Below are 12,347 nucleotides of genomic sequence, written 5' to 3' on the forward strand. Positions count from 1 at the left end.
AGTTTGACGTAAAGTAAAGAGTTTTACTGAAATTCATCTCTGTTCCTGCAGCAATCTCCCAGCTTCGACATAGTCCTAACCTCTTTGTTGACTGATTGAATGACTGGGTGAGAGAGCTGCTTTTTTATCGTGCCCAAACAAAGCAATATTGCCCCCCACCTGTCAGTGACAGACTCTGGAAGTGATACATTGCGTATCACATTCACATACTTACTTTTCAGTAATTTCTACAGAGACTTTTATGCCTGCATAACTACCAACCAGCTATTTGCTCAGTTGATAAAAATGCTTGATGTAAGCCCATCTAACAAGAGTAGTTTCACCCAATGGATCTTTTAGACTAATCAATAGTGAGGATTTGGAAACCTTCAGTAGACATTTGCAGCAGTTGGAATGGGACACAGTACATCAGGCTAAAGGTGTCAATGATAAATTTAACATATTCCTGAATGAGTTTGTTACCTATTTTGAAGCTGTGTTTTCCAAGAGAATTTCAAAAAACACCAGTCTGAATGACTGCAGCAGACAATGGCTCACTAAGGGAATCAAAACATTCTGTAAAACAAAGTGAATGCTTTATATCTCACTCAGAAATTCTAACAAACCTCAGGGTAGGGAGCACTACAAATTATATGGTAGCATACCAAAGAGTGTCATTAAAAATGCAACAGCATGTTTATTAAATCTGAAATTAACAATTCAAATAATAAAATAAAAAGTATTTGGAAAGTGGTCAAAAGGGTGACAGGAAAAATTACAGAAGATACAGACAGTATCGAAGTGTGTTGTGCGTCATAATGGAAGCATGGTAGATGAAGGTGATATAGTAGCCAATATCTTCAACAACCATTTTTTGACAGTACGAGATATAATTGGTTGTAAAGGGTCTAGAGTTGAAGCCATGAGCCTTCTACAAAAAGCAGTGCAGAACAAAATTAGTCAGATGCATGTACCCTATATTACAACTGAAGAGATTGAGAAGGTAATAAGGCAAATGAAAAATAAAAATTTCACTGGTGTGGATAATAAATCTATCAAAGTACTGAAGCACTGCTGCAAATTTATTCTTGATGTTCTCTGTCACATATTTAATGAGTGCATAAATCAAGGTACTGTCCCTAACAGCCCTCAAATATGCAACTGTGAAACCACTGTTCAAAAAAGGTGATGAAGCTGATGTTTCCAATTACTGGCCAATTTCATTCTTAACAAGTCTCTCTAAAATCATAGAGAAATTAACATTCAAGAGAATCATAGATCATCTTAGTGAAAACAAAATCCTTCATAAAAATCAGTTTGGATTTCAAAAGGGTGCTTCAACTGGGCAATCATTTTCTCATTCGCCAGCCAACTCCTTGTATCTATAAACAATAAAATGTCATCAGTTGGAATCTTCTGTGATCTTTCTAAAGCATTAAAATGTGTAGATCACAAAATTCTACTTACAAGGGGTGAGCACTATGGATTAAATGGTGAAGTAAGGATGTGGCTTAAGTCATATCTAGACAACAGAGGGCAGAAGGTAGTATTGAACAGTTGCACAATGGCATCTGCCTACTCTGACTGGGGAACAGTAAAATGTGGAGTGTCACAGGGCTTGGTGCTTGTTTCCTTACTTTTCCTCATCTTTATCAATGATCTGCTTTGCTGTATGACACAGAAAGCACACTTCACCCTGCTGATGACACAGCCATTATGATTGACAAAACACCCAACTGCAGTCTGGAGAACACTGTGACCACTGTCACTGTGACAGAGAAGCACTTGCTCGCGAAAGGCATAGGTTCCAAGTTTGAGTCTCGGTCCGGCACACAGTTTTAATCTGCCAGGAAGTTTCATATCAGCGCACACTTCGCTGCAGAGTGAAAATCTCATTCAAGCTCCAGATTGGTTCACTTCAAATGGTCTGTCACTCAATGTTAACAAGACTCAATTAATTCAGTTTCAAACAGCAAATGAAAAACAGGAAAATACTGAAATAAAATTTGGTGACAAAGAAATATTGAGAGTTGAGTCTTTCAAATTCCTAGGATTACACATAAACAACAATCTGAACTGGTCAGTTCACTTCAATGACCAATGTAAAATACAATTCAGCAGAATTTGCCATTCCCTCAATTTCATCTGTTTGTGACTTGGAAACAATTAAAGCTGCATACCTAGGATATTTCCATCCACTTATGACATATGGAATCATATTTTGGGGTAACCAGTCTTGAGCAAACAGATTCTTTATTGCACAGATAAGAGTCATCAGAATTATGGTTTGAATGCACTCCAGATGCTGTTGCAGAAACTTATTCAAACAGCTCGGGATCCTCCCCATGCCATCTCAGTACATTTTTTCACTAATGTGCTTTGTGAACAATAATCATACAATTTACAAAACAAACAGTGAATATCATGATCATGATACAAGAAGTAAACAAGATCTTCAAAAAGATATAAAAAATCTCAGCATGGTACAGAAAGAAGTACATTATTCAAGCATAAAAGTATACAATAAACTTCCATTTCATATTAAATCAGTCATTGGGGATATGACTAAATTCAAAAAACAATTGAAACATTATCTTTTGAATAGTCCTTTCTATTCTTTACAGGAACTTTTTGACAGTGTGTAATAATTAGAACAAAGTGTTTAATTTTAAGTATTCTTATAAGAATTGACTATGTAGCACTGGCATATCAATTGATGACAGAATGCTTCCTATGTGTATTAGAATGTAAAACTTATAATTTGTTTGTGTAATCATTATTACTACTATAATCCGTCTTGTTGTTTAAACACTTGAACCTCATGCATCTGTTTATACATGGTTTAATTTCTAAGCCTCATGACCATTTAGATATCGTTATTACTGTAATAATCTGACACATTCTACCTCCTAGTGATACACTCACATCAAGGATCTATGGAACACAAAAATAAATAAATATAATAAGTCCAAATCAGTGGCCACTTCCAAACTGTAGTCAAGGGCAAAGGTGACCACCAAACGTAGTACACATTGCTAAGCTCAATATAAACAACTTAAATAACTAATTCATCACCTGTGCCATCTGAGTCCTGCCACCCAACACCAGCTTCTCTGAATTACATAGATGCTTCGATGCAATAATATTGGACTCAATCTCCACTAGCCCCTACCCCCTCAATCTCCACTAGCCCCTACCCCCTTTATCCCTGCTTCCATCATTCTGCACTCACTCTCATCTCGCTTTTCCTATTCCTCTTTCCTAATGTCCTGTCCAAATCCATTGTTCCACTTCACTGCATGCCTCATCCAATTCCCCTTTACTTGTAAAGAGCAACTGCCACATTCCTTTATATCCTGTCCCCCATCACCCTTGTTTCCTCTTTCTCTCACTGCCAGTCCAATCTTCCTCCCCTCCTGCACCCCCCTCTCAGACTATTTGAGTTACTAATGACAAACCACACATTATTTCATCAATGTTTGCTCACTTGTTCACCAGAGACTTTTCTATTTAATTACTTTTAATATTTGATTTTGTTTAACTATCCTGCCTATACACACTGCCTAAACAAAAAGTGAAGCATGCAGAAGACATAGTCAGATGTCAATGTAGCTTCGAACATGCACAGCATCAGCAGTAGGTATGTAAATGATTAGTGCTGGAATTCTCTGTGACAGCCTCCTCATTAGTGGTGTTCATGTTAGTGTTGTTACCAGCTCTGGTAGCATATATAAGGAGCATGAACAACATCAGATGTTGAGTGATCACTGTGGAGGTCACGGAGATGGCGCATGCTCAAGTGGACAGTGTTATTAGCACCTGACAGAGTTTGAAATGGGCTTCATTGTGGGTCACATTTAGGGGCTGGTTGTATTGTGCAATATCCAGGTTTCTGGGTCATTTGGATACGAGGGTGGCCTGATGTTGGACTGCTTGGGAACATGAGTGCAGTCATATACATCAACATTCCTGTCCACCATGTCTGACCACTACCAGGTAGGACTGCTGCATTGTGCACAAAGCACATTGTTACTTCTTCACATCTGTGGCTGTCATTAAAGGACAAGTAATGACTTCCTTGCAATATTCTTTTGACATCATGCACCATTGTTTGAAGACTAGCAGCAGTCAGACTAGGGAATTCTGTTCCATGCATAGGCTGCTGTTATCACCACAATGCAAACAGCTGCATTTGGAGTGGTGCTGTGAATGGGAAGCAATGACTCCTGATGAATGACATTGCATTGTATTGAGCAATGAATCATGGTTCTTCACTATCCAGATGACCATTGTCTGTGAGTATGGTGATGGCCTAGGAAGAGATATCATTCTTCCTATGTTTTGGAGAGGCACCGCAGTGGTATTCCTCGTATCATGGTGTGAGTTCCACTGAGTATGACTTCAGGCCTTGGTTGGTACTGATTGAGTGAATTCTGATGGCACATCGGTATGTCATGGACATCCTGTGTCCTAACGTACTATGTCTTGTGCAGCAACACTAGAGTACCATTTACCAACAAAACAGTTTTCATCTACCACATATCTCTATGAACTGTCTGCATGGGGCTGAGGTACTCCTGTGACCAGCAAGATTCCCAAATCTGTCAACGATAGAACATGGGTGTGTCAGCTCGTACATTAACTCCATCCCTGTTCCAGTGTTGAGAATATGAAGGACCAGTTACAACAGTTATCAAACAGCTTGCCTAAAAGAGGGATACAATCGATTTATGATATGCTTCCCAACCAAATCAGCATGGAAATCCAGGTCAGAGAGGATGAAATATTATACTGGTAAGTGGGTTAATGCTGCCAAGTTCTTTGTAAATTTTACTCAATTTTGTAATCACTGAAGTAACATCACATGCCCTCTTAACCTGTGAAGTTCAATTTTGTTTCCTCCTCCCTTACTGTGTGCTTAACTTTTATTCAGGCAGTTTAGTTAACACCTGTTTGTGATACACTACAATGCAGTTCTAGAGTGGAAATGAAGATAAGTAATAAAATTCTGTAGCAGTACTTACAGTTGCAAGCTTGTTAACATCTTCATCAAGGGCACCTAGGGAAGCCAGTCCTAGTTCCTGTGAAAACTGGGCAAAGCTTGGATTTGCTAACAAAGGCATGTGACCCAGCAGTTCATGGCAGCAGTCTCTGTGTGCAAAGAATTTTAATTTCCAAAACGTTGAGAACGGTAGGAAGTATACGGTACATCAAACAGAATTTATTGCTTAGCTTATAAACACTCAAACACAGTTTGAGTGGAATCAAGTTATAGCTGATTCATTTTTTGTCTATGAAATTTTCAATCTCCTGAAGTAATCTAATTCAGGCCTTAGCTTTCCTATGTATATTCCACCAGAAATTTACATATGTACATTTGGTTCCTCATACATGTAGTGCTTATAGAATAAATTTATTCAAATGTGACTGAAGAGCATTCAAACAAAATACTAATATATGAACCCTATACAAAGTTGTATAGTCTGTTTACTGCTTCCTTTTAAAACTTCATGTGCAAGTTTCAGCTGGTCCCTTATTCTACACTTACATGTGTAACCAGTTTATTATTTTCCATGATGAAAGTCTAGTGAGTTTTTTTATTAGATGATTAATGGAAATTTTACCATATAAATTAAGTAATATTAAATTGTTTGTTAATATATGTTCAAAGTGTAATTAATTATTATAACTGAGTGTGATGGGTGCACAAAGAATATCACGTAATTTTCACTGTACGTAGATCGACACTATTCATAACTTGCGGTTAGCATGCTTTATGAAGGTAGGCTGTAATGTATAACTTGACTTGTTCCACATCTGTGAAGGCTCTTATTCATTATGGAATCTACAGAACCTGAAGTGTGAATGAATGACTGAAATGAAATAAATTGGTGATAACAATGTGAAAAGTCTTTGCATCTTTCCATTTCTTATGACTTAAAACTGTTACAATTGTGCTTCAGATATCAAATATAGTAATTTTACTTCTAATTATGAAAATAATGATGTTTTGGTCATGGTGGAGAAATCAGTGATTGTTGACACTGTGGAAATACTTTTTAAAAATATTTTATTGTCCATTACAATCACATATAATTTTAAAAAGAAATTAGTTTCAGACATCTCCAGCCATCTTTAGATCATAAGAAGGAAGTAGTAGTTCAGTCCTAAGTGTTTTGAGAATACAATATTGTTGTTGATTGGCAGTGAAACTGTGAGTGTGCTAATGCCTCTTTCCTGTGATCTGAAGATGGCTCGTTATTGACAATAGCAACAATTTCTTTTGAAATTATATGTTATTGTACTGGACAATAAATTATTTTCTAAACACATGTAATTCTATTGATTTGTTTATGAGTTTCTCTTTCAGTACAACTCCCTCGATTTTATGAACAATGTTGTTCTCATTTCACTTTCAGGTGTTTGTCATTGCTCCGTGTTTCTGGTAATATTACAGTAATGCTTTCATTATCACAGTTTATTACCTGAGTCGAGTGAACTAAAAAAAAAGGACTTTTCAGACATCATTACAATGTTCCGCTTCTAAATGATGTCAACATCATTTGATACCATAACTGATTTGGTGGCTGCATGATAATATGCATGCCTGGAACCTGATAGGTTGTGGATCAAATCCTGACTGAATCTTGGAAATTTTCCAGTCTGCCTTTAACCTAGCCTTCACTTCTCAATGATGTAAAGATTCACCAGGAATGACACTTGGTTTGGATTTCATGTTAAACTGTAGGTCGCCTTTCCTTCTTTGGCTAACTGGGACACCTAAGTTGCCAAATTGGTATCCAATTGAAGGACTTGCACCAGGCTGTTAGACCACACAAAATTAACATTATGAATGATTTGATGTGTTGCCTACCTGCCATAAATGTCTGGTCATGTTTTTGTAATGGTTCAATTATCTTTCAATGTATTATGATTTGCTTGTAATATTTTGCAGCATATTTTGTTAGTTTTATTTAATCCAGTATTTGTACAGTAATTATAAGATAATTTATCCCCAATCATCTTCTCTTCAGCAAATGTCATATTTATTCTGAAATCTTGTCTATTTTTGTCTTCTTCACATAGAAAATGAGTGAAGCTTCTCTGTTGTTTCTCAAATTTAAACCTGTAGGTTCTTCATTCCTAGTGCCTTAAACCTATAAGCTAATTTCAGTTGATACTTTTCCTCTTTCTCAGATATAAAGGATCTCTGAATGTGGCAACATGCTTAGTAGTTAAGATTTTTCCAGCTTGGGGTTTGTTTACCATCTTTTTATCCCATGGTCATAGATGCAGGAAATGGTTTACAGTTCTGCATAAGACAGCAATCTGAAGTTCGAAACAGATAAATTTTAGGTTCTATGTATTCTAATTTCTCCAAAACTATTTATTGGATTCTGGAAAGTGTAACAGTTCAGCTAGTCTATTTGATCTAAAAAACTAGAAGCAAAAGCAAAATTGATATCAATATCTCTGCAATTAATATAGCTATAACAAAAGGTTGCCTCATTTGGTGAGGATTTCCATAAATTCATCTGGGTGAAAGTTATGGTATCTTAAACAGTTCTAGAATATCTGAAGTGAACATCTAATAGCCAAAACAATAAATACACTGAAATGGCAATTCACCTTTACGCCTCTTGAAAAAGTGGAATATGGGCATCTAATAACAAGGAAGTACTTACTATCTATGCAAAAATGAATGGAAAAAATCAATGCTAACATTGTAGTGTGTAATTACAACCATCTGAAACAGGAATAACTGATGTGCTGACAGACACCCAAATTTGAAAATACTCAAGTCTTCAGAATTTTGTAAACTTTCTTCATATGAATAAGAATGGATGATAGGCAAAGTAAAGAATACATGCACTGGTGCTGAAGGAAAGGAAAAAAAGACACCAAATCCAAGACTAGGAGACACAATGGGTACAGGAAATGATTAAGAAGTAAAACGACGAGGTACTGGCAGAAGTAAAGCTGTGAGTACCGGGCATGAGTCGTGCTTCGGTAGCTCAGTTGGTAGAGCACTTGCCCGCGAAAGGCAAAGGTCCCGAGTTCGAGTCTCGGTCGGGCACACAGTTTTAATCTGCCAGGAAGTTTCATATCAGTGCACACTCCGCTGCAGAGTGAAAATCTCATTCAAGGAGTAAAACGACAAACAACCAAGATTAGTATCAAGTGCTATTTGTAATAAGGACCTGCAGGGGATCCATTAGTTATCGAAGAGAGCTGAAGGCCAGAGAAATAAATAGAAAGAAGTAAGCCAACTGCAGCTGATGCCCATCACTCTTTTTCCCTCCTGATTTCAACCATCCCCTCCTCACCCCCGCCCCTGCCACACATTGTTTTTCATTAGGTCTTGCTTATGTCATCTTGCACTCTATGATCAGTGAATAAGTAAAATATCATTGGAGAAACTGGAATGGATTAACATCAGTGTCAGTTAGGATAGATTGCTTACTCTCTATATAGAGGGGGTTCTGAGTGGCATACAGTTACAGGTAGACTATGGTGTCAGATAAAGTCCTTCACCAGATTTGGGGAAAAAAAGGGCAAACCATTCACACGCGTGTTCACTGTTGTTTCTACTTTTAAATGTGTGCCCTTCCACCCAGCCCTTTGCTGTGAGTAGCAATCTGCCCCAGTTCATATTATTGTTAACGCATATTTACATTAGTTATGGTGTTGTCTGTAGACATAATTCAATCAATCAAATAATTTACTTACGGTTCAGGAGTATAAAAAGGGTCTGATGAGTGACGGATATACTGAGTGCAGTGAAACACTCTAAATGCCAATCCTGACAGGAAATCTCTTGGAGACAAGTATCCTGCAACTGGACGAAGTTGAAAACCTGTCTTTCCTGGAAAAAAAAAAAAAAAAAGGTATGTATCAGTCAGTTAATACATACCATTTTTCTTGTAAAATAATTAATTGCTGTAGATACCAGAAAAATATAGTGCTGACTTTTGAAGTCATTGTACACTAATGCCTGTGATAATTTAAAATAGGCAGACAGAAACCCCTAATGAATCTAAACATGGAGAATTTGTGGTACAGTGCACCAGCAATAATAAATGGTTGAGATTGTGGAACATATACATGCAGCCCTAACAGCCCTCTCTCTTGGCTGACTGGAATGGTCAGTGTTACACCAAACTCAGACAGTGAAGAGATGTCAGATGAAATGTAAATGTGAAAACAATGCCAGTATATTTAGTTGACATCAAACCTGTGAAAGAGTTTGTATATCACAGAATGCTTGATCTCCTGAAAACAGATGACTCATCTGTCTATTTTACAAGTTATCCTACACTAACAGTGAAGTGTGTGTGAAATATGTTGATAGGAGATGCTCTTATTCAGTGACTACACCATGAGCTGACTGTTATCTCTGTATAACAACTATGTAGCTTTTCTCATTGTGCTGGAGCATCACAGTAGATGTAAACATGTCCACACTGATGCTGTGATGCCACCTGCATAGGAGTGGAAAGCTAGTATTTTTGCCATTGAATTAGCTTCCCTCCCCAGATACCACAAGTGCCTCAGACTACAACATGCATGGGAACACCATGCATAGGGGTGAAAGTACTATTTTCCAGATGAGTTGCACTTCAACATGTTGTTAACCTCATTGGTTAAATGTTGGTGTAATGTGGCACCCTACATTAGCAGCATGCTGGCTAGATACTCTTAAATACTGAAATGAAGTGAGACAGCAGCTGCTACATCAAGAAAGTTTTAAAGATTAAGGTAAAGTCCCTGTCTGGCAACTCGACAGTCTATACTTCTGCAGTACAATTTGCAGGCCCATGCAGAGATGAGCATTCTTCAAAGAATAGTGAGTGCCACTGCTTCTATGGCCTGCACATTCATTCCACATACCACACATCAAATAGGCCTTGGGTATCTGCTGCAATCCATTATAGATAGGTTGAAATATGAAACAATAAGTCAATTAACTGAACTGAAGAAGGTGCAGAGGTAGTTTCATGTCCCTTCATTGTCCATACCAGATCCATTCATAGTCATGAGTGGCGCTCTGAAGAGAGATGTGGTAGAGATTTTAAAAGTGTCTAGCTGCTGTTTTTATTTATGGGTCAACTGCTACACCTCATGATTTGATGGACGATGAAACTGCACTAAATAAAAACTATGATCTGAGTGAGTTCATAAGATTCAGACCTAGCTAAATGGATAAAACTGATTTGTGTGAGAAAAACAGTTATTATCAGAAACAGTTTGTTTCAGCACTAGTCATAAGAGAAGTATGTAAACACTCCTCTTGAAACATTGTTGCAAATAAAAATTTATGTATCACAGCTGATGGTGCTTCTACCTGTGACTGTGAATGCAGTATCCATCTTGAAATGGAACAGGGGAGCATTTATGGAGTATTTGCAGAGATATTCTTTAATGTATTACGGAGTTTTGTTGTGTCTGTAATTCATTGCTTGTTTGATTCCTTATTGTGGTATTGGTGCATTGAGGTGTTAAGAATATCCTGTCATAATCTGGGATAACATTGAGCAGCACCCAAGTAGCTTGAATCATAACATCAACTTTGGAAGAACTGCAATACCATGACACACTTATAGTTCTGAATTTTGATGTTAATATACCAAATACATATTCTCCTTATTTTAATTCTCCTTGTTTTCATTTCCTTGAAAATCCTGAATATTCTGTGCTCATTTCTCAAACCTCCCAGCTAATTCCTTGGGAATGATTTTATTATATTTGTGCAAACGGGCAAGGCCTCATCTGTCACAGAACAGTGAGAAACCTTACATTTCACCCAGTAATGGAAATGATCATGGCAAACTAACATGTTCTTGTTTCAAAGTTCATCCAAAACTATTGTTCTGAAATGCTCATCTATTGATGTGGCATCCATATTCATTTGTGTCCACTTTCACAAATAAACTATCTGTGTCTACTGAAACTGTTGGGCAGGTGCTACAGAAGGCAGAAGCAGTGAGTTCTTTCTAAGACACTTTGTAAATGTTCTGGAAATGATAGGAATATATGTTCAGTTCTTTCACTACATCAGTAACACCATATTTCTTCCACTTTTTTCCAGCTATGATGAATACATGCAATATCTTCTTTTCAGCTGAACATTTATGAGTTGGAAAAGATCCAGTGCTTTGCTATTATGCTTTGATGAAGATGACATTATTTATTTGTAACATGGCTGTTCCATATCTCCTGGCAGCATCACAACCATGTGCTTTGCTCATCTCCTGTTCGTGTCACATCACTGCTTCACCATCACCTGATGCCCACACCACGTAATTTCCATGTGAATTGCACATTAAACCATGAAATATTGAAGTGTTGTGGTTTAAGTTACATGAAATGGATGAGCTATTGAAATATATGAAGCAGTAATATATTGAGAGACTACAGTAGTTATTTTATTCCCGAGGGCATGCAGATCTTTTTTATGCCTAAATGATGATAGTATTCTCTTGGGTAAAATATTCTTGAGATGAAATAGTCCCCCATTCAGATGGCTGGGTATGGACTACTCAGGAGGATGCCATTACCAGGAAAAACAAAACTGGCATTATATGAGGAATGTTAGATCCTTCAGTCAGAAAGATATGTTACAAAATTTAAAAAGAAAAATGGATACGTTGAAATTATGCATAATGGGACTAGTGAAGTGCAATGGCAGGAAAAATAGGACTTCTGGTCAGGTCAATACAGGTTATTAACACAAAATTAAACTGGGGTAATGCAGGAATAGGTCCAATAATGAATAAGAAAATAGGAATATGAGCAAGCTCTTATGAACAGCATAGTGACTGCATTATCGTAGTCAATAGACACAAAACCAACAGCTACCACAGTAGTGCAAGTTTATATGCCAGCTATCTCCACACATGAACAAGAGATTGTAAGAATGTGCTAAGAGAAAGGAAATTATTCAGATGGGAAACAGAGAAGGAAATGTAATTTTGATCATTTACTGGAATTTGATAGTAGGAAAAGAAGACAGAGAAAAATAGTCAGGGAACATGGACTGGAGGAAAGTAATGAAACAGAAAGCTGCCAGGTACAATTTTACACAGAGAATAATTTAATCATACTAATATTTTGTTTAAGGGCCATGAAGGAAGGAAGATAGCTGAGGACACTGGAATGTTTCAAACATTATATAATGATAACACAGGATTTCAAAATAAAATGTTAAATAGTAAGTTACTTCCAGCAGTTGTAGCCTCAGACCATAATTTATTGGTTATCAACTGCAGATACAAGCTGAACAAACTACAAAAAGGTAGAATTTAAGAAGATGGGACCTGGATAAGTGAAAGAAATAGAGGTTGTTGAGAGCTTCAGAGGGAGTGTTA

The 12,347-nt window shown here is 37.1% G+C and overlaps 1 protein-coding gene across 1 annotated transcript in view; it reads right to left on the reverse strand.

Annotated features, from left to right (window-relative positions):
* The window catches only part of LOC126480946 (tryptophan 5-hydroxylase 1), a 280,936-nt gene that overhangs the window by 22,883 nt on the left and 245,706 nt on the right, over positions 1-12,347 (reverse strand). The window contains exons 9-10 of the mRNA XM_050104365.1: positions 8,710-8,845; positions 5,004-5,130 (exon numbers count right to left, since the gene is read on the reverse strand). Of these exons, the coding sequence (XP_049960322.1) occupies positions 5,004-5,130; positions 8,710-8,845 (263 nt within the window). The remainder of the gene's footprint in view (positions 1-5,003; positions 5,131-8,709; positions 8,846-12,347) is intronic.

This window comes from Schistocerca serialis, chromosome 5, assembly GCF_023864345.2.
Source record: "Schistocerca serialis cubense isolate TAMUIC-IGC-003099 chromosome 5, iqSchSeri2.2, whole genome shotgun sequence".
Lineage (NCBI taxonomy): Eukaryota > Metazoa > Arthropoda > Insecta > Orthoptera > Acrididae > Schistocerca > Schistocerca serialis.